The sequence below is a fragment of the Triticum urartu genome, chromosome 7A (assembly GCF_056163025.1).
Source record: "Triticum urartu cultivar PI428250 chromosome 7A, HENAU_Tu73, whole genome shotgun sequence".
Lineage (NCBI taxonomy): Eukaryota > Viridiplantae > Streptophyta > Magnoliopsida > Poales > Poaceae > Triticum > Triticum urartu.
Genome location: NC_141879.1, coordinates 220,988,275 through 221,014,736, shown reverse-complemented (window position 1 = coordinate 221,014,736; position 26,462 = coordinate 220,988,275). Strand labels below are relative to the sequence as shown.

General features: G+C 48.5%; 2 protein-coding genes and 1 long non-coding RNA gene across 10 annotated transcripts; 2 read left to right on the top strand and 1 right to left on the bottom strand.

Moving 5' to 3' along the window:
- The first annotated feature begins 222 nt into the window (after positions 1-222).
- On the top strand, positions 223-9,433 carry LOC125520377 (protein DETOXIFICATION 16). The gene is made up of 8 exons (XM_048685301.2): positions 223-677; positions 7,439-7,983; positions 8,051-8,137; positions 8,226-8,282; positions 8,384-8,622; positions 8,708-8,826; positions 8,914-9,000; positions 9,118-9,433. Exons 1-8 carry the CDS (start codon positions 420-422, stop codon positions 9,178-9,180), a joined length of 1,455 nt encoding a protein of 484 aa, XP_048541258.1. The 5' UTR covers positions 223-419; the 3' UTR covers positions 9,181-9,433.
- On the bottom strand, positions 685-3,973 carry LOC125520379 (uncharacterized). 2 transcript variants are annotated; one of them, XR_015612241.1, is made up of 4 exons: positions 2,141-3,961; positions 1,849-1,996; positions 1,381-1,642; positions 685-1,024 (listed from the first exon to the last, which is right to left on the bottom strand). It is a non-coding gene; the product is annotated as an uncharacterized LOC125520379 (long non-coding RNA). The 2 variants fall into 2 exon arrangements; XR_007288662.2 differs by lacking the exon at positions 685-1,024 and having other exon boundaries at positions 1,239-1,642; positions 2,141-3,973.
- A 2,051-nt stretch (positions 9,434-11,484) lies between the features above and the next one.
- Positions 11,485-26,063, top strand: LOC125524557 (protein DETOXIFICATION 16). 7 transcript variants are annotated; one of them, XM_087537757.1, is made up of 16 exons: positions 11,490-11,944; positions 12,249-12,326; positions 12,570-12,669; positions 13,089-13,223; positions 13,608-13,950; positions 14,268-14,578; positions 15,393-15,483; positions 16,238-17,487; positions 23,944-24,488; positions 24,571-24,657; positions 24,743-24,799; positions 24,875-25,113; positions 25,202-25,272; positions 25,457-25,522; positions 25,611-25,697; positions 25,809-26,063. In XM_087537757.1, the coding sequence occupies exons 8-16, from the start codon at positions 17,233-17,235 to the stop codon at positions 25,869-25,871; spliced, it is 1,470 nt and encodes a 489-aa protein (XP_087393883.1). In that variant the 5' UTR covers positions 11,490-11,944; positions 12,249-12,326; positions 12,570-12,669; positions 13,089-13,223; positions 13,608-13,950; positions 14,268-14,578; positions 15,393-15,483; positions 16,238-17,232; the 3' UTR covers positions 25,872-26,063. The 7 variants fall into 7 exon arrangements, 1 of the variants encoding a protein (XP_087393883.1); XR_007290832.2 differs by having other exon boundaries at positions 12,570-12,646; positions 25,202-25,697; XR_007290830.2 differs by having other exon boundaries at positions 12,570-12,652; positions 25,202-25,697.
- Positions 26,064-26,462: the final 399 nt, after the last annotated feature.

Here is a 26,462-nt window from a genome sequence, read left to right as displayed (position 1 = left end):
TGTGCGAATGCCCGACAATTCGCCGCAGCGAGCGGCGAATAGGGTTTTCCGCAGAGGGTCATATAGAAAATTCCCAAATCTTTTGCCTAGTTTCAACAACAACAAAAATGAAAAGGAGGCCGAAACTGGAGGTCTTTGGGCTTTGGCACGGACAAATGGACCGATGGCTTTTGTTTTGGATGTATAAAAACGCAATGAACATCCGATTGGGCAATAAACACTTGAGGCTATTTTGGGCACACCCACCCCTTTGTTCCACGTCACTGCGGACCCTCACGTGCCGTGCGTCTATATACTCGGAAATCTGAACACGAGCGACTCCTTCTCTCCCCGGCACACACTCTCGGGTAGTCACTCATACACAACACATAGAGCAAAGAGCAAGGGTGAGGGGGGAGGAGGCCTCGTTGGAGTCCAGCATGGAGAAGGCAAGCCTCGAGGAAGCGCTCCTCCCGAGGAGCCCGGTGTGCAAGGAGCTCGGGGAGGACGAGAGCCTGGCCGTGGGCGACGAGGTGAAGCGGCAGCTGTGGCTGGCCGGGCCGCTCATCGCCGGCTGCCTGATGCAGAACCTCATCCAGATGATCTCCGTCATGTTCGTCGGCCACCTCGGCGAGCTGCCCCTCGCCGGCGCCTCCATGGCCAGCTCCTTCGCCGCCGTCACCGGATTCAGCCTGCTGGTACGTACCATTCCGTGTGGCTATTGTCATCGATTAATCCGTCGGCTTCGCAAGCACATGCAGTAGTACGCCTCTAATGGAAGATCGAAAGCTCCCTTTTCTCTTGACCTGCTGGTTCATGCATGGTAGTCCATTAACATGGCACCTTCGTCGTACTACCAGAAAATCCACCGATTAGAAAAGGAGGAGAAAGCCATCACGTATCAACGCTCGCCTCGACTGTTGTCTGATGCGTTGCTTTCCATCCAACCGCATGATGCATGTGCTCTCTGGATTTTCTGCTGCTAGCTAGTGCTTGGAGTAGATCTAATCACACTAGCTAGCACGGTGCTGGATCAGTAGTTTATCTGTAAGATGACAAAAGTCACTGACAAGTAATGTGACACTGCCGCTATTAGTTCGCTACTGTCAACATATATGCGATTATTCTTAATCCCGTACGTAGTCCATGTGTTAGGTCGATTGATCAGGAAGGTTGGTTCTCTATGAGTAGGAAGAATTATAGTAATTGCCTAATCTGCACTTTAATCCAGAATTCCTGATCTCGACGGAGGCAGGATAGAAATTTTCAAACACCATTATATTAACCATCACTCACCCAAGAAGAAAGAAAACTATGATCAGCTAGATGACACACTGGTACAGACGAAAGTGCCATCAACATGTCCACAAAAAACAGAGAAATTATACAGAATTTTCATACCTTAATTAATGGTAACCGGTAGAGTCTTTGTGTGGCTCAAGGATGAACAACCTATGATAGTTTTCTTTTCTTTTTTCTTTTGGGATTGTAACACCAACGACACGAAGTTGTGAGACCCACGTGATTGCGCCTGTGTGTCGTTCCTCTACAAAGCTAGCAGGATGTTGTCCGTCCAATCCCGGATTGATAGTTCCGATGAGGGCACGTCGCGGGGCGAGGAAGGGCAACTCCTGGCAGGACCGTGCCTAGCCTTATGGAGACCCTAATGCCAATGAGGTACAATGAAATAAAGTCTTACTACACAATGTAGATGTGATTATACAATGGACTAATGATTATGATGTATATGTACTCAATCATAAACAACTACTGAATGAATACAACATTGTGAAGTGCGAGAGGGGGCAGAGGGCAAGGCCCCCCCCCCCCCCCCCCCCCCCCCGAAGGGCTAGAGATCAGAGAACTTACATGCAAATCGTCACCTCCACCAGCACACATCCTACTAGGTCGAAGAGTGCACCAAACTTGGGGCGGCGTGAAATGTTGCGAGCACCATCCGAAAGACACCTCCCATCGTTTGGTTGCAACCTCATACCACTTAGTTCATTCATTGTACCTACGTGCAGAATAGAGAATATGCCGACTACACTTTCAAGAATTTATGCCCCTAAAAAAGAATATGCATACAAAGACTTGGTAGCTTATGGTTTATAGCACATGAGACCCACAATTAAGATAATCGGGTAGGGTCTGGGCATACCATGGATAGAAAATTTTACCCACGACTAGTCGCGTAGGGTTCGGGCACTGCCCTTGGACATGAAAATGTGCTCATACCCTACCCATGCAGGCCGGTTACCCATGGATATCCATTCCCATGGGTAAAATGGTCGGGCCTCTCTACGCTTATTGTGCTAGTCCCTGAACCAATACCTAGCATGCATAGTACATGATGAAATACCAAGATAATCACGTGTTAGAAGTATTAAATGGCAGATCCAGTCTCCAATACAATACATACCTGCTTAGCTCAAGGCTAGCTTACATTAGAATACATCAGAAAACAATAATATCTCTATGGTGTCCATCCACTCACAGGCATAAGCTAAGTACAAACATCTTAAACCTACTTCGCATCACTAACTCATCTTTGAGAAAACCCGCAATATGACACGTTGTAGCCCCAAGGGTTTACACATTGAATGTATGGCAGGTTTCACCGAAATGTATAACATACCTAATCATGTATTGGGGAAGTGTAGGCCCGTTTTTCTTTTCCAGAAAGCAAATGTAGATTTTCCTTAATTTTATAATAGGTGGATCTACTCTAATATTGGACATACTACATCACACAACCTCCCTAGACGACCTACTCTCAAACCCAAAGGAAATCACTACAATTAGATGCTTCTTAGAAGAGGTCTATTCTTCAGTCCATCAAGTTTTAGTTAAGAAATGGTGGTGGTGTGACCTTCATGATAGTTCCATGTGAAGTTGCTCAAAATTGCGCATAACCGAGGACGCAAGCAGTGGCGGAGCTTGAAAGAAATCTTTGGAGGGGCGAATCTGTGGACGTAGTGCTGGGTCTCGCTGCAAGAATTCAATCCCTCGGAATTGGACTTCATTTGTTTGAGTTTCATGGCCTTGTTGTTGAGGCATCGAAGGATGTTGTCCGTGTTGCTCAAATTCAAGCAACAACAGAGGAGGCTGAACAGGAATTACTTTCATTGTTGTTGGTTCATCAGCTTCACATTCAGTTGAATCACCTCGCTTTCTTTTGAAAAATGCATCAATTGTTTTCCCTTAAGCATCACTGCCTCCCTCGGTCCCTCTTAATCTTCAAAGGACATTTTCTATTCCAGTACAAAATCCAATTGACAAAATCTAATTTACAAAATCAATGACGAGATGACCACTAATTTTTCTTTCTCACCAAAGGTTCCTCCACTAAGGTAACAAAGCTACATAATCTGGGAGATGCAGAAAATCATACAGGGAGCTGCATCTCCAACAATGACCAGATGAAAAGACCACATCTAATTAGAATTTTTCCTCCACTACAAAGCTACGGAGGTCACAATATTTCAACTTTCCAAATTTTCCATAGGGGAGAGATTGAGATAGATACAGGGAGGACAGTCTGCTCACACGACTCACCGAGGCACTGCGCGACGTTGACGGAGCCTGATGCTGTAGCGGACAGCCATAGCCGAGGCATAAGTGGATCCGTGGATGAACCTGAGCGGAGGAGGAAGGAGCCGACCAATCCCAGGTCCGGCCACCCGCCAGCGGTCGCCCCCAGTCCCCCACGCCGGCAAGCCACGGCGCCAGCAGCCAATCTCCCAGACGCCGGTGCCCCACCCCCATGCCCCAGCCGTCCGCGGTCTAGTTGGGGAAAAGAATTCTGGAGATGGAGTAGTGGAGTAGGTCACCGCCTGGTCTGGTGGCTGGATTCGTGCGTATCAAGGGCTCCAGGCATCGTTGACTAAGTCCTAGTATATGAGTGGGCCTGATACATAGGGGTATGAGAAAATTTTCATTTTCGCTGGGGGGCGACCGCCCAGGTTCGCCCCCACGAAGCTCCGCCGTTGGACGCAAGTAATCATTGATCACGTTTTACACTCTCGAGAGCTTTGTGTACTTTGCCCGCATGATCCTGGTCAATCCTTCTTGCCACTAAACATACATAAATGTAGAGTTGCAAGGATGACCAAGATGAGACTTTTCAGCGGCAGTATCATGTGCTACCTTGGTAGACTCATGCCAACCTACTTATTATAACAACATATGCTGGTCTACCAGACATGTTTCCCGCAACTTAGTCAACACAGAGCCCATAATGACACACAGTTACACGCACTAAAGCTATTTAACTTGGAACCTGTAAAATCTCTTTGATTTCTAGGTGGAATACCACAAGTGTATGTCCCACTGAGTCTGCCATAGAGATGGCCCCATGGAAGCCGCTCAATTTCATTTCCCGCCAAGCAACCAGTTCCACCCAAACGATTCATTAGTGAAGTGATTACTTAATAGCCATCAATAAAATATCAACATTCATAGTAGCTAGTGTGGTCCCACCCCATTGTATCATAGCAATCAAAGCATTGATTGCACGTTGATTACAAGGAATAAGGTAAGGATCATATGGTTGTTCTACTAGGTTTAGCAATAACATAGTACATTAAATATTTCCTACCTACCTACTTCCAATGCTATTCAAGAGTTCTACATCCATAGAAAAATAAGTGTGACATGATCGAAGGTTACACTTTCCTTGTATTGACGAAATTCTTCACCTCACAACATTGGTATTGCTACTCTTTTCTATCTCAAAAAGTCTATCATAAGAAAATAATACAATAAACAAACATTCAATACAGAAGAATCAAACAAACAACATAGCTTAACTTGGTATAAGGTTTTGGTTTCTTTAATACTATGAGGTGATAGGTGTTGGAATCAACTCAAAAGAGTTAATGGGAGATGACTATGGCTTCACAAGTTTATAATTGAGGTGGCTTGTGATGGGTCAAGTGTTTGGAATGCAACACACATGTTGCTCATTGGACTACATTTTTTTAGAAAAGGAGGATGACTCCCGGCCTCTGCATCTGGGCGATGCATGCGGTCACTTTATTAATTATTCTCACAAGACCTTACAAAGTTATACAACAGCAAGACTAAAGCCACTGTCTAAGCAACAACTGTTGCTACACCTATCCAATTGATGAAGGGGCGCTGATAGCCTAGGCCGAATACCGAACAGACATCGCAGCCAAACCTAAACATTTAAGACCTGAGGTCTCAACTATGACGCCTTCCTGATATGGGGCATCTACCAGTCCGGCGCACTCCTCAACCAGGACGCCTGCCGGGTATGAGGCCGCCGCAGCCACCTGCCACGAGTCCATCTTCAGAGTTGTACTGTTGCATCTACCGTGCCAAGTCTCTCTGCCATCGACGCCACCACGACGCCAGACAGCGTCGTCCTCCTGCGCGAGTCCATCCTCCCACATCGGACTCCGAATCTGCACTGCGCCACGCTGTCAAGATCCGTCGCCATCAATGTATAGATGAAGCACCGCTCCACCAAAGAAGCCGTCCGCTGGTCCCGCGAAGCCGAGTGCACCTCCAAGAATGCCGCCCCCAAGGGGGTTACGACACATGATTACCGCCAACATCCGATCAGCTGATCTAGGCTTTCCCCCGGAGGTATTGAGTGGAGTTGGGAGCTTCACCTCGATGATGTCTTCATGAAGGAAACGATGATAAGGGCATCGTCATCATCGGCCCCGGCCATCGACCGAAGACCAGGTTTTCACCCGGATCCGTTCCAAGAAATCCACACAACAAATTGTGCACTGTCTCGACCGCCTTCAAAGCCCCAGATCCAGTCGCCTAGATCCGGCGACCAACCGCAACAACAGTGCCACCGTGGGATCCCTGGCGCACCGGCCACTGCTGCCTGAGTATGCCACCATTGGAGCCTAGGAAGAGGGCTCGCACCCCGCCTCGCCAAGCCACGAGAGCCACCGAAAAGGATCCCCGCACTTTTCACCGTCTCTGATCCGAACCAATCCATAGCAGATCGCCGTCACAGATCCGCCTTGGACAGGGACTGCACCATGCCATGCCGCCGCGGGAAGCCCTAGCTTCACCGGCCACCACCCTCCAGGGTCGCCGCCCCGGGATCCAGACAAAACATTGCCGCTGCGACCGGCCAAGTTCCGCCGCCGCCGACCGGCCAAGCCGCCGGTCACTGCGACCACCGCCGCCATGCGAGCACAGCCAGCCGGCCGACCAACTCCGACGAAGAAGAAGGCCACCACCAGCAAGCCTAGGGCCGACGCCCCAGACATCCTTGTGATGTAGATCTGGTCCAGGAGCAGTGCACCGCTGACGGCGATTGAGATTGGTAGCACAACGAATTAGCCCAACTGAGTCAAGGCCAGATCCGCCGTTGCTGGTGCCGTCCTCCCCCGCCGCCGCACCACTTCCATGTCGCCGCCGATGTACGCCACCGCCGCCGATTTGGCCAGAAAGGAGCGCCGCCTCCCAACCAGATCGTGATCCGAGGAGAAAACCGCCGCCGCCGCCACGCCACAAGGGCTTTGCCCTGTGACGCCCCGAGCGACGGCGGCGGAGAGGAGCGGAGGTGGGGCGAGGCTGTAGGAGGAGGGCGGGGGCTCCCCGGTGCGGGGCGGCGCCGCCGCACGGGGGAGGGGGGGGGGAAGGGGCGTAGTCACTGGACTACATATGACTTAAGGTTCATGTGCAAATGGTTTTGGTTTGGGTAGGAACACTGCTACAACTCAATTTTTAATGGAATATGATTTGATTTGAGTTCAAACTCAACTAGGTCAAGTGATTTGGATATTGGTATCAAGTGAGTTTCTGATAGGTAAGGTTTCTTTGCATGATTCAAAATGCAAAAAGGAATCATTGCAATTAGGTGAGGGGTTAACAAATTCATTCAAATATGAATGACCTCAATTGGAATTTAAGAATGTACGCAAGGATTCATGTTGAATGTGGAAGTTATGATTCAAACTGGTTCGTTTTCAGATTTGAAATAATTCATACTTGATGGGTAGGGTTGGTCACAAAACAGCTAAATGGGCTGTGGTCATCATTTGAATTAATTTAAAAAAATGTGCATTTGATTTTGACTTGTGGTTTGGCTTCGAATTTATTTGAATTTGAATTCAAACCTTATTTAAACGTTGAAGCCAAACATACGCCAATGTGGCAGCCACATCCCCCTCTTTTTTTCCCCTCCGAATCAGTTTTGACCTTATTTGATCAAATAAACGAGCTTACAACCTAAATTTGTCAATCGACTTCTTGGCCTAAAATTGGTAACCAATTTGAGTTAAGGCACTAATGGTGGATTTCACTCTTCTTATAACTGGAGTGGGCGTAGGGACACAGACTTTTCACCGACGAGTTACAAAACTTACAAAACAACTTGATCAGCTTGGCATCATGGCATGGCAGCCGATGCTGCATTTTCAGCCGTCCCTAATATTCATGTCCTTTCCACGATCTTGATCAGCTTGGCATGGCAACTGCATTGGACACTCTATGCGGACAAGCATTTGGCGCCAGGCAGTACCACCTCCTTGGCATCTACAAGCAACGCGCAATGGTGGTGCTCACCGCCGCAAGCGTCCCGCTTGCCGTGGTGTGGTTCTACACCGGCGAGATCCTGCTCCTGTTCGGGCAGGACCCCGACATCGCCGCGGAGGCGGGCACGTACGCGCGGTGGATGATCCCGGCGCTCTTCGCCTTCGGCCTGCTGCAGTGCCACGTCCGGTTCCTGCAGACGCAGAACATCGTGCTCCCGGTGATGCTGAGCGCCGCCGCGACCGCGCTGTGCCACCTCGTCGTCTGCTGGCTGCTTGTGTACGTCCTCGGCCTCGGCAGCAAGGGCGCCGCGATCGGCAACGCCGTCTCCTACTGGATCAACGTGGTCATCCTAGCCGTGTACGTGAGGGTGTCGAGCTCCTGCAAGAAGACATGGACGGGGTTCTCCATGGAAGCGTTCCATGACCAGCTCAGCTTCTTCAGGCTCGCCGTGCCGTCCGCTCTCATGGTCTGGTGAGTGAGTTTTCCTTTCAAATTGGCAAGTGAGATCTGGTGTTTCTATTTGACATTGCCATTGCAGCTTGGAATGGTGGTCGTTCGAGACCCTGGTGCTGCTTTCGGGGCTTCTTCCGAACCCCAAGCTGGAGACGTCCGTCCTGTCCATCACGTAAGATATATAGATAACCTCACCAGCGCAGCGACTCTTACCGTCCTTATTCCCTTCACACTGGTCTCATGCATGTTCTTGGTGACAGCCTCAACACCGCCAACTGCTTGTTCATGATCCCCTACGGCCTCGGCGCCACCATAAGGTAAACTACTTGCAAATTCATTAACTCAGCTGGGTGTCTCACTGACTGGTCACATTAGTGCTCATTTGTTTCTTGATCTATCATCTGATCTGACCGCGCAGCACCCGGGTTTCGAACGAGCTGGGCGCCGGCCGACCAGGGGCTGCCCGCCTCGCCGTGCGCGTCGTCATGTTCTTCGCCATTTTGGAAGGGTTGATCATGGGCGTCGTCCTGGTCTCTGTGCGCTGCGTCTGGGGCCACGCTTACAGCGACGAGGAGGAGGTCGTCACGTACGTGGCCAAAATGGTGCTGGTCATTGCGGTCTCCAACTTCCTCGACGGCATTCAGAGCGTTCTCTCAGGTATGCAAACGGCCATGGATTCACTTCTCAGCAGGGGAGCAGCTTGTCTCGGACAAATAACCCTCACGGATTAGTTGGCATGTAGGTGTGGCTAGAGGCTGTGGGTGGCAGAAGATCTGCGCCTGCATCAACCTCGGCGCGTTCTACGCCGTGGGCATACCGGCGGCGTACCTGCTCGCCTTCGTGCTGCACGTCGGCGGGATGGTGCTCATCCTTGATTTCTTTCGCAAGTTTTTGCCTCTTTTGGGTTCGATAGCATGCTGATGGTGTGGAAATAATTTGGATGGGCAGGGACTTTGGATCGGAATCATCTTCGGTATTCTGGTGCAGGTCTTGCTGTTCGTGGCCATCACACTCTGCACCGACTGGCAGAAGGAGGTATATATATGTTGAAAGATTGTTTTCCGTTTTGGCAGATTTATGTTCATGCGTGTAATTAGTATACGGTAATACTACATGCTTTGTCAACTGAATATGTGTATGTATAATGCATAGGCTACGAAGGCGAAGAACAGAGTCTTCACTTCTTCTCTTCCGACGGATCTACTAGAGAAATGAAGATATGGGGTAGTGCTGCTGAAGTAGCCAACATATGCTTAGCATGGAGGAGAGTGTGCGGGCAGGGCCTGCAAGAGCAGATACGTAAGAAGACAGAGCACATGGTCTGGTCTTGTGATTTTGGTCCAAGTTCCCAATTCCCATGGCATAAAAAAATGTTTGCTATGAGATGTGTCCATTTCCAAAAAATACGATGAGATGTATGAGCAGAATAGGGATGCCATGAAATCCCGAGAAAATCAGCATACAAGTACTCCCTCCGTTTCAAAATTTTTGTCTTAGATTCGTCTAGATACGAATGTATCTAATATTAAAATGTGACTTCATACATCCGTATTTAAACAAATCTAAGACAAAAATTTTGGGACGGAGGGAGTATATGGCAAGGTCAATTATATATTGTTTTTAAATGAAAATTTCACTAGGTCGACTTTAACATACTACTTGTGTGCGGGTTTGCACAGGCTCTCGCTTGCATCCTACTACTTTTTTTAAATTTGCGAACATTATTTCAGATCGTGAACATTATTTATAGTTACAAACATTTTTTAAATCACAAACATTTTAAAAAATGAGGATCATTTTTAAATTGTTAATATTTTTAAATTAATAAATATTTTTGAATCCATGAATATTTTTTCAAATCACAATATTTTTAAATTCATGAACATTTCTTGAATCCATGAATATTATTTAGATTTATGAACATCTTTATTCATTGAATATTATAAATCCAATAACATTTTTCAACTCCAACGTACAACCGCTAAGTGGGGCTGAGAGCATGCCGGTCGGAAGGCACGACACTGAAGCAATGTGGTGGCCGAGAGCGCCGCCTCCCCTTGCTCTCCGCACCACATTGAATGCTGGGTTAGAGCGACATGATCGGACGACTCGGCGTGACAGATTCCCACTGCATTGAACCCGGATGCCCATCCCCATCCGTCCGCGTGTTGGCATTGAACATGTGCGACAGCCGAGAAACTTACTTCTGGAGCCCCATTCAAACTGCCGCTGGGCTTGCCTGGCATGACTCGCTATATAAAGACATCCATGACACAACCCGCACCACATCTGAGCCGAGCCACATCTTTGGTAGTCCTAGCTGCCAGTGCAGCCGTTTACGTCTCCTCCTCCTCCTCCTCGGACAAAATGGACGTACCCTCAAAGGATGGTGGAAGAGCCTCTCACCGTGGTACCAACACAAGATAGCCGAGCTTGTGCACGAGTGGGATGCTGAGCGAGCACGACGCATAATGGCGGGACTGGCTCCGAGCTCATGGATGATAGCCCGGAGGAGGATGGCCCAACGAGGGAGGAGGCATCCGACGACGTGCCAACGCATGCATCTGCGCTGCTCACCGACTTCACCATGGCGTGGATGCAGGCGCACTTCAATATCATCATGGCGAAGCAGGAGCAGCCGTCGCCGCTGGTGTCAGTATTCTGGATGCTGAAGGAGGAGCAGAGATACAACCTCAACCTCCTCGAGTTGTCAGTATTCTGGATGCTGAAGGAGGAGCAGAGATACAACCTCAACCTCCTCGAGTTGTCAGTATTCTGGATGCTGAAGGAGGAGCAGAGATACAACCTCAACCTCCTCGAGCATCATCGGTTGGCTGAGCAGCAGATCACCAATGAGTAGGCCAACGAGCTCGCTGTCCCGGCCATGGTAAGGGAGAACCCGAAATTCATGGACCAGCAGTGGGCGATCTTCGAGTCTGCGCGCAATGGCCGCGCTGTCTAGCATGGTGGCGGCGCCATGTCCAGGTGGATGATGATGTTGCGGCGTGACAGGCTATAGCGGACAAAAACAATGCCACTGTCGGTGTTGTTCGCACTTTCCGTCCGGCTTGATCGTGACCTCATCTCCATCAGCGACGTCGATAGCCAGGGGACGGCCTCCAACAGCTAGCCGACGGATGACAACAAAGAGTAGAAATGTGGGATATAGATGTGACCACTCTAATGAGGAGCGTGTGACGGGAGACGGCCGCCCACGTCCGGCGAAGCGTTGACTAGGCTAGTTTGTGTCCAATTCGATTTTGTATGGTTTTTTTAATTTTTATTCATAATGTGTCCGAATGTTTGATGGACATGGTTGAATGGTCGGCTTCTGTTACAGACCATCCGGACACATCCACGAATGGACAGTTAGTCTGATTTGAGACCCGGCATTGGAGATGACCTTATGCCCTTTTCAGAAGATACTACGTGTCCTCACCAATTAAAACCATTGAGGTGCGTATCAGGGACGAGCCCTCGCGATAGCCACGTCGACGCATTTACTGTCGCAGGGATAGGTGGTTGTGCTGCCTGTCCACCCCAGATAACACCTTCCCTGTTACTTTCCTCCTTAGGCAACCCACGTACGCGACCTCCCTCTCTCTCGTGTCCTCTTCCATCTAAGCCGCCGCCACAAGCATCGCCAGCGGGAGAGGAGCTAGCTCCGTTCTCCCACCAACTTTGTCGCCACAAGAGATGAGAGGGTCGGAGGAGAAGGCGGCGGCGGCGTTGGTTTCGATCTGTGATCTGCCTCGATGTGGGAGGCGGCGGATCGATTCGGTCGAAGTTGTTGTCGGAGGTGCTGGGTGGTAGGAGCACCACCCGACGGCCCTGGTGAACGACGCTGGGGCCACCTGAGGAGGGCGGCGAGTTTGTTGACGACTGCAACGAGAGCTCGTCGGATCCGTCATCGGCGTCGTTCTTCTGCTTGAGACAGCCGTCGTCTACGTGACCTCCTCGCCACCACGGGTGGACGCTGGTGAGGCCAGCCTTCCCTCCATGGCTCCACGACAGATACTCCCCCTCTCCCCTCGGCTCCCTCTCCCTTACCCTATCTCTCTTCCTGACTCTCTCTGTTATACACAAAAAGAGCCGTGGTGGCAGCACAACAAAGTACATAACTGGATGCTAAATTGGCAGATTTATCCAATTCTCATACTAGATTGAATTAATGAAGCTGCAGTTCATTACTTATCTGAGCACTATCAAATAGAACTAGATGTGATGGATTAAATATCCTTGCTGAACAACTAATTACACTGGTTTATTGATCGATCTGCAAGATTTGTCATACACGAACAAGGAACACACGGCTGGAGAACATGACATGGAGGATCTGGATCCTGGCAAATAAGAAGGAGGTGAGCTCTTTCTCTTGGATCGTAACCTCCTCGTATGAGATTTTATTGGGTTTGGTTTGTGTGAATTATGTACGTCAATGCACATGAAGGATTTCAAGCCCATGATTTGTGGTTCTGGTTCTTTCCAAATTGCCATGATTTTAACCAAAAATTTGGTGTAGATTCTAATTTGTGTTGTAAGTGCATGCCATTTTTGGTTTTACATGTTTATTTATAGCTTACATCTCTTATTGAAATTTGCAGGATGAGAACTGAAGCATGGATCTGTACTATGCTATCTGGATTTGTGATCTTATTCATGGAAACAGTGAAAATAGCGAGTACCGGTCATTATTTGGTCCCAGTATGCACAGCTTAATTTAATTTTCATTTTGCAAATTCAAAGGTGGCCGAGGACTGTGATTTTGTGGACCTACCAGTTCCTAGGAAATTAAGATCATGTACTGATTGCTGTCTCATAAAACTAGGAACATGGACAACTTTGTCCCTTTCTCTTTCCATCTTTACCTATTGATTTGCTGATTGCATAGGAGCATGTGTGGAAAATGGTTTTCAAATTTGATGGCTAACCAACAAATATATTTGTGTGTTTTACAAACTAATATAGTAATATTTTTTAACAACAAATCTAACTTAACCTGTCTCTGAATGTATTATTGATGTTAGTGTTTCTAACCTCGGGACATTCACGCATTGGATGTTTTCTTAAGCCATTGGCAGAGCACCAAATTCACATCTCAATATTGAGTCTCCTACTTTCAGGTTTTAGCCATACACAATCATGCCGGTCGGACCGTTCCCTCGTCACTGCGGCATGCCAAGAAGAGGCAACATCTTTCAGCTATAAGTGCTCAGATTTTTCTGACGGGTCATGAAACAAGAACCGATGAGACGATGGTATGTATCTTCTGTCTGAAAACTGCTCTTTACTTTGTCCTAATAAAAGACATTGAATTGTTTCACGGAGGAGGAAGTACTTGCTGATACTTTTCCAGCAATATCCCAAATACCTCCACATTCTGAGCCAACAGCCGACATGGCGACCGAGCAAGAAACCCAATAAGTTTTGCATATGTCAGTTTCCGTAAGATGTAGTGTAGGATATGGAAATTCTCAGTTTAACCTGAGTTTCGATTATCAGTATGTCCATGGCTGTTCACAAGTCACAACGTCCAATCTGAAGCCATTAATGCATCCGAAATTAGTTGAAGCTATGAAATCAATTAGTGCATTTTTAATGTATGAACATCTATTCAATATCTCTTGTTTGTTATACGCCAGAGTTGCAAACCTTCCTGAAATTGTGTACAAGACCTAAAGACCCAACGGTCTGGTCTTTCCCATTCTTGGCCATCGGGAGGAAGCAGAGCAGCTGCCAGCGGCCGGGGAGGTGGGGCGGTGGATGAGAGGAAGCGGCTGCGAGCACGCACCGGTTGTGCACCTCGAGGGAGGATTGGGTGGGAGGAGAGGTGGTGGCGGTAGTTTCAATATGTGATCTGCCACCGGCGCCGCCACAAGGATGGATGACAAGATCAGAGGTGAGCCCCCTCCCGTGCGCCGGCGTCGGTGAGGGTCGGGAGCACCACCAAGCCGTTCCGCGGTCCGCCTCCGGCTTCTCTGATCAGTAAGATATTCCTCCTCTTCCTTCCCCTCTCCTTCTCCCTCTTCCTGGCAAGACGGTTAACATTGATTTGGGTGGTGTGATGGCCAGATAATCGTAGACTGGTAGTTATTGCTTGTGAAATTCCTCCATCTATATAAGTTTGGCAGAGTTTGGTTAACTACTCCTGTTTGTAGTAGTAAAATTGCATCAGAACAACCTCAAAAAAGAGTACATTTTGATGTGTTGATCGTTCCTCCCTTGAAATCACCTTTTTTTTTTGTTTTTAGTGAAGCAAGTCTTTTATGCAATTTTTGCATGTTTTTTTCCTCTGTTCGCAGGTTGTTGTCGGGTGAGCACCGGTTTTGTCGCCTTTCATCGATCGATCGTGTTGTTCATCTTCCTGTGCTGGGCCTTCTGCCTCGTTCGTCGTCAAGATGCGTTTCTGCTATTCTTCCGTGTGATTTAGTGTTTTCGGTGTCCTTGGATTCATATGTATGTTGGTCGATTCATGCTCATTAGGTGTTTGATGCTATGCCATCCATATGGTGGCCTGGGATTTTCGTTTTTTTGTCAGAAATCGCACGAGTGAGATCATTCTCGACTTCGATTCGGCGTTCGGTGTACTGAGTGGATCGTCTCTGCAGTTCAGGTACTGTTTGGGATCTCTTTGAGCTAGGTCCAGTTACTTCTGATTGGTCTCGGTTTGTTATTCTCGCTATTATTGTGGTTGCACTCTCTTGTGATGTGGTTGTATATCACGAGTCTTTCTCCATCAACACATCGGCTATCTCGACATGTTCTTACTTTTCTATCCTTTAGTTAATAGCCCACATTTCATACACGTACCCTCTGATGCACTACTTACTTTCAGAAGACGTAGCGGTGGATGTGACATTTTTTAGAAAGTTTTAGGATCTTTGAATTCTGCGGTCACCCCCCTTAATTTCTGCACCATAGGATAGAGTACAACGAGTCCTCTCAGATTCAATTTTCTGTTCACTAACAAAGATAGAGAGATTAAGCTAAGTTATTCAAACCCCAGATGATCTAAGTCGCCTACTTTCTCTTACCACACGATTGCATTTCTTCAAACTATGTTGCTTTTTAATCATCAGGGTTTTTATATTTTTCAGTTCTTCCAGCAGAAAGTAATCTGATTTGTCAACTAATTATAAACAACATCATGTTAACGTGAATTTTGGTTCACCTTCACTCATTCTGACATCTATCACCATAAAATATTTTACATGCAAATTGTCTTTGTCCTTAGTCATGGGCGGGTTTGGGAATGACATTTATCACCATAAAATATTTTACATGCAAATTGTCTTTGTCCTTAGTCATGGGCGGGTTTGATTGAGGTGCACTCGTGTAGAGCACTTTAAGTCATCAAGTACTTCGGTGTCCTATTTTTTGCAATATAGAATGTGTCATGATGCATTTTCTTCTGCAATCTTATTTAGATGAGCAACAACATCTCTATAACTGAATACAATAATGAAGCTGCATTTGTTTTCATGGATGGCTCTTCTCTCATCAGGCAGCACCAAATTGGTAGGGCTTCCCCTCATACTTTCAATGCTTCTCATTCAGTGCATTGTTGTTGTTGTGTGCTTGAATACTCTTCTTTTACTTGCATCTTCTTTTCCATTTAACTTGACTGAGCATTTTAGTCTGGCAATGTGCCCATGTCAATTCTTCATATGGTTATCGCATCAGCATGATACAAAATGAGAGCATTTCATTTTCATTCGCTGCACTCCATCTGCATCTGTCATGTTACAATTAAATTCACCCAGTGCACCAAGAAACCTTCTGTATATCTTTTCAGTATCTACAATCTTTCTTCATTGGCGGCTAGATAGTTTCACGGTTATGTTCTTCTGCAATTATCTTTTCGGGTCAATTCACACATGATATAGCTAATATGTTGTATGGCAAATTAATTTAGCCCTGTTTTGGTGGCCAACTACTGATATGTTGTTAGTGGCTAGAACAAGGCACATACTATTTTCCCCCTTTCGATTGGGTGATATACCCCACAACTGTAAAGAAATGAAGTTGTAGTGTTGTATGATGAATTAATTTAGCTCTTTTTCGGTGGCCAACTGCTAACATCTTATTAGTAGCTAGAACAAGGCACATACTGTTTTTTTTCTTTCGATTGGGTGATATACCCCATAGCTGTAAATAATGAAGTTGCAGTGTAATGATATATCATCTTATTGCTGCATCTTTTGCCTTGCAGTCTTGAGTACTTGTGGTTAGCTAATGTTTATTTTCTGATTCTACTGATTCTTGTTAACAGGGTTGTGTCTGACATGCTTTGCAATGTTAGTGCTGGTCTGAAGCTTTTCTAGAAGCATTTGTGTGTTCTCATGCTCAGGAGTTACAAGGAGCAATGGTGCTATGGTCTTGAACTTCCACTCATCTTCTACCGAAGAATGATCCTTAGCTTAGTTACTTAGCTTGATGTCTTTTTTCGAGGATAGGTTTGGAGTTGCATCCGCTTTTGTCTAGGTTGGTACTTCGACCAGAATTCGCATGACACTATATGCCAAGATTAGTTGTTGTACTAGGTCTAATGCATGACTGAATGGAAACGACTGATTTATTTTTCTTGTAATATGTGAACCATGTACTGCATCAACACTCAATGTAGATCGTGCTTTCAATTGGCTGAGCACAAGAACAGTTGACATATTGTGTATCACCAATAGCATATTCATGTGCTAACCAAAACAAGATTTTTTTTGGTGAAACGGTCGCCTCCTACCTGGCACCGCACAACCATCTCTTAGGAGGCGCCCCAATGGGGCGCTATTTGGGCGCCCCATGCAAATGGTGCCCATCGACGATGCTCTCTACGGGGCGTGTTTCTTCCTTGTGCTGGAGAGTGCTGTTCCCTCGAAAAATCGCCATGGTATGGATTGACGACCATGGGGCGTGTTTCTTACCTGTGCCAGAGAGCAGGACGATGCAGAGCAGGGCCAACCCAAGCTGGATAGCAGGGCATCATCGGAGGCGGAGGAGAGGTTCGACTAGAGCACTGACATGGTGGGGTTCGGTAGGGTCAATAAGGTGACCCACAGGGCTTAGCAAGACGATCAGAGACGCCTGTAGGAGCAGAACACAACTTCGGAAGGATGTTCATCGGCAATTAGAGAAAAAAGGGGTGAAAGGATCGCTTGTCAATCTGGCACCGCGCAAACTTCCTCTCAGGAGGCGCCACCGGGTGGCGCTCCAACCCCTAGTCATAGTATACAGGAGGAACGAGCAACAGACCTGGCAAGAGGAGGCAAAATGGAGAAGCCAAGCGTCGAGGAAACTCTGCTCCAGAGGAGCCGGGACAAGAAGGAGCTAGTTGGGGAGAGCTTGCCGGTGGGTGACGAGGTGAAGCGGCAGCTATGGCTGGCCGGTCCGCTCATCGCCGGCAGCCTGCTGCAGAACCTGATCCAGATGATCTCCATCATGTTCGTTGGACACCTCGGCGAGCTGCCCCTCGCCGGCGCGTCCGTGGCCACCTCCTTCGCCACCGTCACCGGATTCAGCTTGCTGGTAAGCAACATTTCGCTTCGCTGTTTCTTAATCATGCTTCATTTTTTCTATATCTCGATTGGCGCTTTTGTGGGATGGAAGCGTGCGAATTTGTTTGGTTGCCCCATTGGTTTGTTCATGCTATCCCATTACTAGCAGTAAAAGAAGCTGAGTTTTCCGGTGAAAAAAAGGAACAAAAAGAAGGTGATTTTGCCACTTGAACAGTTGCACTGGCTATTGGTGTGCAGTGTTTGTCGGAGTATTTGGAAAGGGAATAGTTTTGTGCTTTAGAGATGTCGACAATTTGTAGTGACCAAGGGACGGTGCACATATGTGTGGTAGTTCAAGTGGTATCCAGCAGCTAGCTTCTGGACTGTTGTGTTGTGTTCTCTTTCACGCGAATGATCATGTCTTACCGTGATATATAAGGGAAATTAATTTGAACGAAGATGGCAGGAATGAGTATCATATACAAACATGACATGCTGTTTCGAAAAAAAAGATGGCATTGTCTACTCCTAAGTTTTCTGGACTTGTTTTCAGTCATGTTTTAAACCTCTGGATATGCACATTCAGCCACACCTCAGAGCATCTCCAGCCTCGTCCCCAACAAAGCACCCTAGACGATTTTTTGGCCGCCGGTGTCAAAAAATCGCCCCAGTCGCATCCCCAAAGGCCCCTTTTACGTCGGCTCGGGCCGAAATTGACGCCGGCGGACCCAAGTCAAATCCGGCGCGCTGGGGGTTGGGGGGGGGGTGGGGTTTGGAGGCGCCAGCCGAATCGTTTTTGGCGCGAAAATCGGCAGGCCCTCCTTGGCAGCGACTCGGCTCTTCTCGCTGCTTCGTCGTCCTCATCGCCTCGGTTCCCGTGGCGGAATCAATGCCAAAGCTGCCGCGCGCTGCCACGCTGGTCAGCCTCCTCCATTGATGCCTCACGGGCGGCGCAGTGAAGACGGGACGACGCACATCCCTCGCCCGCCACACGTACACACGACGGCCACGCGTATGGGCGGCGTCCCAGCCTATATAAGCCGCCCCCAGCGCGGGGGTGACGCATAGGCTCTCCACCGCCGACGCCCTCGTTCCTCGACACCCCCGTTCCTCCCTTTCTTCTCACCGTCAACCATGGCCGAGCGCTTTCAAGGCGATGGCGCGGCGGCGAACGGCTTCGGCCGCCGCCACCTTCACGAGGACGAAACTCGGCTCCTCTACGAGGCCGAGTACCCAGTCCCGCTGGACATGCGGGTGCCCGGGACGTGGAGGATCAGCGCCGACGGGGTCCCGGTGCCACCGCCGCCCACCGGGGTGGCGCGGCGTGCGAAGATCGCGCGTATCCGCGCCTCTCTGCCGCAGGCGGCGAGGGAAGGTCCGCGGTACGTCCCCGACAGCCCGCTCTGGGAGCAGTACTTCCGGCGGCGCCACACTGAGCAGCTCGAAGCCACCAACGGCGTCGTGCCCTCCGGAAGGCTCAACTTCGAAGGCCGCCGCTGATGGTGGGGCGTGCCCGGCCGCACGCTGGAGGCCGTCCTCGAGTACATCGAGGGCGGCAACACGCCCAAGCTGGAGTACCCCTGTCCCCCGTCCTTCTCCTGCCGGCGTGGGAGCTCGTGGACGCCGAGGCGCATGGATCCGGGGGCGTCCTCCTCCTTGTTCGGCCGCTCGTCCGGCTCTCCGTGCCTTCGCCCCGCCAAGCCGAAGCCCCAGGACAAGCCAGTCAGCCAGCACACCCGCAGCTCCGGCGTCCGCATCGCCGACTCCTCCCCCACCTCTGGCCGCCTCGTCCTCGTCGGGCCGAAGGAGGAGCCCGGCCTCCCCGCGGAGTACGATCGAGGCCATTGTCCGGCGCGGCTTCTCCGACGAGTCCGCCCTAAAGTGGGCGCGGGACGACTACCTCCGCGACGAGATGGTCCGGCAGCGCCGAGCCCTGGAGGAGATAGCCGCCCGCAAGCGTGGGCACGAGGACGAGAACGGCGTGGTGATCCTCGACAGCGACGAGGACGAGGACGCCCCCGGGCCGTCCAACCCACCGCGCCAACCTGGGGAGGGGTGCAGCAGGGACGGCGGCCGCGGAGGAGGCGACAACGACGACAGCGGCGGCGGCGACTACACGAAGTTCTACAGGCTCCTCGGCATGTAGAGCTTCAAGGACGGCGGGCGGCGAGGAACGGTGAGGGTGACGACGGGCCTTGTAGCGTTTTTTTCTTTTGTAAAATATATTAAATATGTATAAACTCGCCGAAGTTTGTGCTTATTTGCGCCTTGTTTGTGCTGAATTTTAGTTTTAAAAAAAATCATGGGCACCGCGACTGGGGAGTATTACGCCCCCAGCACGCGGTTTATGCCGGTGCGTCTCTATGGGGCGATTTTTAGCGCCTCCTGAGGAGTCAACTGCTGGCTCAGTCCATATATTACTTGTGAAGTAAAAGTGGCAGCAACACTCTGCTGAATTGCACACTTTCGAAGCTGATATTCCAAACTTAGTGGTGCCATTTTTTTCCGGAAAAAACTCAAGGATGTCATTTTATTTTTTGGGAAAACCTTAGTGATGCCATTTCAGATGTCATTTTACTTTTGTAAGTAATCACTTTTTTTAGCTTTGTACTTGTTTTTTTATTTTCTACCTTTGTATTTGTTGTGATTGCAATTTTCTGTGCATTTTATTTTGCAATTTTACTTCAGCGGGGGTGCGTGATTAAACAAATGACTGTGGACTCTCTGGAATGCAGGAATTTGAGAACATATGAATAAGCAAAAATACATCATTGAGATGTCATATGCAAAAAAAAGATGTCATATGCAGTGGAATCCTACAAGATTTCAAAAAAAGAAAATTATGCAAGTGAATTTTAACAGTGCGCGGGAAAGAAGCACATGAATTTTAGAAGATTTATGAGAGTGTACAGAGAGATGAAAATGCATTTGACTAAGTTGATGTTTTGCTCTCAGAGTTCATATAGCCCGAAATTTTCAAACATTCAAAAATCAACCTTAGATGTTTCAAACAAATCTGAAAAAATATGCAAGTACTTATAGATATGTGTGAAATTTCATCACAAAATACGTTTTTACGTGGCCTGTACCAAAAAATTATAGAGAATTGTGTAATGTTATAGTGATTTTTTTTTTTGAGAAATCTCGCTAATGTTATAGTGAATAGTACACGTGCTAGAAAAATATGTGATTTTTTTCTTTTTTGTGTAGCTCGCATAAAGAAGTATTTCGTCGTGAAACTTCGCGGGCATGTAGTATACATTCATATGTATATGTGTATTTTTTTGAGAAATTTTTGAAGTTTTCAAATAAAGAGCTCCATGGAGCTTTAGGCGTTTCCGCATTTGACTTCTCAAAGTAAAAAAAATGGTTTGAACTTATGTTGAGATTCCTATGAATATGGGGCACACGGATGGATTATATAGAACTTTCGTAATTTCAATCCTCATGATACAAAGGACTTCAGCAGAGAAATGCCTTATTGTATGATTAAAATCCTATAATAGTCCTACAAAAAAACCTTCAATCCAAGGTATCCTTCGTCATGTCGCCATGACCCGTCGGTTGCCGCCTAGGTGCCCTTGCACCCCTGTTAGAGCATCTCTATCAGACCTCGTATAAAGCTGCGACCCATAAAATAATTACCAAAATACGGATTGATGCGGAAAATCCTGCCCGATCAAACCCCGCAAACACGTCCGACTCATAAAAAATTTTGCAGGGTGCGGCGCCCTCAACCTTTAGATTCACGGGTTGGGAGGCTGACCCGAGCTCGCCCCCCTATCCGCAGCGAGATTTGGCGCGAAGGAAATTTCCATGCGGCAGTTCCCGCTCCCCCCCCCTCTCGGCCACCATTGCCCCGCCACCGCCCGCTCCATTCCATCTTCCCCGGCCATTCTTCGATACCATGGAAGCCTCCCAGCCGTCCCCTGTCACTGTGGAGGTCGCGCACGTGCAATCCCCTCCGGCGGATCTCATCGCCGGTCAAGTCGCCCCCGCCATCGCCCAAGGCACCACCGCGCCTGCCCACAAGCGACAGGGCAACGTCATCATGCAGGGCGGCAATCCGACTGGCCCCGCCGGAAAGGCACGCGCGCCGGGCGCCAGCGCCGCTGCAAGATCTGCCCGGCCGCCGGCGGAGAAGGTGGGCAAGGTTTTGGGCGTGAAACACAAGAAGGTTCCTACGAAAAGGCCAGCGCCTTCGTCCACTCCCTCCGCCCCGGCAAGATGTTCCCCGGCGATGCCGTTCAACGGCGCTGCTTTGACCGCAGGCGAGGTGTTCGATGAAATGTCCGGAAGGTATGCATCTTCGATCCCTTGTACTTGCTTCGCTTTTCGCCATTGTGGTAGCTCGTGACTTGATGTCACTCACTGTAGCGGTGGTTCTAACAATGCCACTGTCATAGTTCGTGAACTTGTCGGACACCAACGTCGTCGACATCGATCAAGCCCCGTTCGTTGATTTCGGTTACAATGAAATGGAGGGTGGCGTGGGTGATCACGGTGGTGAAGATGAAGTGGAGGAGGTAGATGAGGGGGCGTATGAGCAAGCGCAAGCAAAAACAAAAGCGTGAGATCGAAGAACTACACGATGTTGGAAGATCAAATCTTCATCAAGGCTTGGAGTGTGGTGTCTCTTTATGCTTGCACGGGTACATCTCAAACCGCCAAGAGGTATTGGCAAAGAATCGAAGATCAATACTTCCGCATGATGGGGAAGCATCCCAATAGGACTCCACGGACCTTTCGGTCACTCCAAGATCGTTGGGACGTGATCAAGCCGATTTGTAGCCGTTGAGCTGCTTGCTTGGAACAAGTTCGCAATGCACCTCCAAGTGGATCCGTGGAATCCAACTATGTAATTTTGTTTTCACGTCCCAAGTTGTGCACATCATTCGTACCATATGAAATCTTTGCATCATTTGACTTTGTTTGAATTGTGTAGGAGAAAATTGCCCAACAAAGATACAAAGACATGGAAGCGTCCGAAGGCAATTTTTTTAAACTAGAGTATTGTTGGGACTTGCTCAAAGAGTATGACAAGTGGAAGTGGATTGACAAAGAATCCCCACCGAAGTGAGGTCTACTTACAAACATGGATGAAGATGAAGATGATGATGGCCCAAGAAACTTGAACAAGTCTGATGGTGACAAGAAGACAAATGTGAAGATCAAGAGGGAACACGAAGCATCGAGCTTGCGGGACAAGATAGATGCCATGGTGCATTCAAATGAGTTGATGTTAGCGAAGACCTTGAAGAGAAAGAAAGAGTTGGCCGGGAAGAAGGCACAAAAGAAGCAAGGAAAACGTCAATTGTTTAAGGACGAGGGGTTGCGCAAGGCGGACATTGAGGAGAGAAGAGCACATGGCGCTGAGAACAAAGCCATGTCCAAGCTTCTTGCCAAAGAGAATAGGATCATGACATTGAACCGCAATGATATGGACGATATCACCAAAGAATGACATGATATGACAAAGAGAGACATTTTGAAGAGGAGGATGGTAGCGGCGGCCGGTGCGTGTTACAGTGCCAGTGATGTTTTCTCATCGGGATTTGGAACCAGTGTCGCCGATGGATTCAGTGCGTTCGGCGATGCTTTCGGTGTCGGAGTTGGAACAAGTTCCGGCAATGGATTCAGGGGCGGGCGATGGCATCGATGGAGGTGGTGCGGAGTGAAGATCATGATGACGGGTGAAAAGCGACCAAGATAATGATGGACGTGGTCGTCGCTTTTGCATGAAGTCCTTTTGCGTTTGTCGTACAAAACTACGCTTTTATTTGCGCGCGAACTATGTTTTGTTGTTTGAATTTGAACTCAATTATCGGAATCGCTGTCAAATTCACCTATTGGGGGTTTTCGGTTTGCAGGTCGATGCGGGATGCGGCCGAGCAGACCCCGCGTAGTCGACCCGTAAAAGAGTATATTCTGCGAATATCAATTTTTTACGAGTCCATTTTGCGGGGTTGACTCTGTCGCCGCCCGCGCCGATCCGCAAAGCCGTTTTTCCGCGAACTGTATACGTGTTTTACGGGTCGGCATTATACGGGGCCTGTTAGAGATCCTTTTACCGGCGTTTTTTCCCTCGTGCACACGTGCCGACCCTTCCAAATCCTCTTAAGCCCAAACTATGGTATCCTTCTTTCAGTTTTGTGCTATGTTTGTAGTGAATTTGCATCTTTTGATTTTCTGCCACTTCAAATCCAGTTACGTACAAAGTCGAGTTCAAGTTTATAGATCTCCAAGTTCCGGTTTCATAAATGATATTGGGAATGTCTAGGGCATATCTAAATGTGTCCTACTTATTGCACATCTAAATAAGTGAATCAAGTATGAAAAGGAAAAGAAAAAAGAAAAAGAACATATCCACACGAATCTCAACGTAAGATCAATGATATAGGATTTAGATGTGCAATACTTATGTCATATCTAGATGTGCTTTTAGCAAAACTGAATGATATTCTTCGTTTTTGGTTTCCTTGATCAGGTTGGCATGTCCAATGCCCTGGACACTCTGTGCGGCCAAGCATTTGGCGCCGGGCAATATCACCTCCTCGGCATCTACAAGCAACGCGCCATGCTACTACTCACCGTCGTGAGCATCCCCGTCGCCTTCATGTGGTTCCACACCGGCCAGATCCTGCTCCTGTTCGGCCAGGACCCCGACATCGCCATGGAGGCAGGCACGTACGCACGGTGGATGATCCCGGGTCTCTTCGCCTACGGACTGCTGCAGTGCCACGTCCGGTTCCTGCAGGCACAGAACGTCGTGCTCCCGGTAATGGTCAGCGCCGGCGCGGCCGCCCTGTTTCATCTGCTCGTCTGCTGGCTGCTCGTGTACGTTGCCGGGATGGGCGGCAAGGGCGCTGCTCTTAGCAACGCCGTCTCCTACTGGGTGTACGTGATCTTACTGGCAGTGTATGTGAGGATGTCGAGCTCTTGCCAGCAGACGTGGACCGGGTTCTCCATGGAAGCCTTCCATGGGGCGCATGACTTTTTGAGGCTCGCCGTGCCGTCTGCTCTCATGCTCTGGTGAGTGATATTTGGAGGTATTAATTAATACTCCGTTACGTAGTTGTGATCATTGATAGGTTTTTTATATTCGCAATGGCAGCATGGAATGGTGGTCGTTCGAAATCCTCGTGCTACTTTCGGGGCTTCTTCCAAACCCCAAGCTGGAAACATCCGTTCTGTCGATCACGTAAGACAATCGCATCGACATGATTGCTCCTGTGTTGATTTGCTTCGCATCCTCACATTTGCTTCCTCCGTTTTCTCAAGGATAGACTCAACACGGCTAACTGCCTCTTCATGATCCCCTATGGCCTTGGCGCTGCCATAAGGTAAGTGATACTATTCGAGGCACTCCTACTATCATGCTCATGCTATTTTGCATGACATGATCGTGCTTGGTGCAGCACCCGTGTCTCGAACGAGCTCGGGGCGGGGCGGCCACGGGCAGCCCGCCTCGCCATGCGGGTCGTCGTGGTCTTGGCCATCTCGGAAGGAACTGTCATGGGGATGGTCGTGGTCCTCCTGCTCTTCGTCTGGGGCCATGCGTACAGCGACGAGGAGGAGGTTGTGAGATACGTTGCCAGGATGCTACTGGTCATCTCGGTTGCCAACTTCTTTGATGGAATTCAGTGTGTTCTCTCGGGTACTTGCTTCTCAATTGCTATGCTATACACGGTTACTCTTAGATACTTAACTTACAGAGGGAGTGAACATGCATCACGTATGTGTAGGTGTGGCTAGAGGCTGTGGGTGGCAGAAGACCTGTGCATGTATCAACCTCGGCGCGTTCTACTTAAGGCCAGTTCTTTTGGGCGATTCTACCAGAATCGCCCCCCTCCTCAGCTTCTTCCAGAATCACCACTTCATATATTTTTTACAATCCTAGCTAATTAGACTTTAACTAGATAGAATTATAAAAAATATATGGAGTGACGATTCTGGGAGAAGCTGGGGAGGGGGGAGATTCTGGGAGAATCGTCGAAAAGAACTGGCCCTTAGTTGGTGTACCGGCAGCCTACCTCGTAGCCTTCACGCTGCGCGTCGGAGGGATGGTGCCTTTCCTTGTATTTATTTGGTTTTCTTGAACTTTTATGGGTTTGATAGCATGCTAATAGTGTGAAAATAATGATGTGTGGCCAGGGCCTTTGGATGGGAATCATATGCGGTATTCTGGTGCAGGTCTTGCTGCTCGTGACTATCACGCTATGCGCTGACTGGCAGAAGGAGGTACGCATATGCAGATGTTGTAGATTGGCTATGCCATTTTCGTTATGTTAGATTTGGGTTCATGAGTGTAAGTGATTCATGTTTTGTATGAACTGGATATGTGATGCATAGGCAACCAAGGCGAAGAACAGAGTCTTTGTTTCTTCTCCTCCAATGGACCTCCTCACGACATGAAGATGAGGGCTTGTGGTAATGAAGCAGCCAAACAGGGCGCACGCTGCGAATTAACAACAATGACAGTGTGTACTTTTTGGGGGCAAGACGCGTGGTTAACGAAGCCATGTTCTCTAGTCTCGCCCTAAGGTCGTGGGAGAATGAACCATGCATTGACAACTTGATTCACTATACCACATGTTTTTCTCTCAACCTTCTGCCTTTGTCGCTCATCTCTCATTGGGTTTTGGTAATTAATGACATGAAAACTAAGAGTAATGATGTGTTATCAAGTTTATTAGAATAGAGTCAATTACACCGATGATACTATAACTTGGCATAAACGATCATTTTAGTGTTAGAACTTGTGGTGTACATCGAGGTGGTGTAAAAACTTGGCTCGAGCATGCAAATACGATGCTAATTGTGTTTGTATACGGCAGCACTGCTGACGACGCATGCCAACGTAGCGTGGGACGCATTGTCAGTGACAATACAATGGTTTTTTGCGAATATCACCTCGGTTTTTTCCACAAAAAAGCCCCTGATAAAAAAACACCTCGGTTTTTTATTTCTTCCACGGAAATGCCCCCGACAAAAATGGTGCGGTGG

Excerpts from the sequence above, each read along its gene's own strand:
- LOC125524557 (XM_087537757.1), top strand. The coding sequence starts at position 17,233 with ATGGAGAAGCCAAGCGTCGAGGAAACTCTGCTCCAGAGGAGCCGGGAC. Across the intron at positions 25,273-25,456 it reads GCGCGTTCTACTTAAGGCCA|AACTGGCCCTTAGTTGGTGT; the intron begins GTTCTTTTGGGC and ends ATCGTCGAAAAG. Across the intron at positions 25,698-25,808 it reads GCGCTGACTGGCAGAAGGAG|GCAACCAAGGCGAAGAACAG; the intron begins GTACGCATATGC and ends TGTGATGCATAG.
- LOC125520377 (XM_048685301.2), top strand. The coding sequence starts at position 420 with ATGGAGAAGGCAAGCCTCGAGGAAGCGCTCCTCCCGAGGAGCCCGGTG. Across the intron at positions 7,984-8,050 it reads CCGTCCGCTCTCATGGTCTG|CTTGGAATGGTGGTCGTTCG; the intron begins GTGAGTGAGTTT and ends TTGCCATTGCAG. Across the intron at positions 8,623-8,707 it reads CATTCAGAGCGTTCTCTCAG|GTGTGGCTAGAGGCTGTGGG; the intron begins GTATGCAAACGG and ends GTTGGCATGTAG.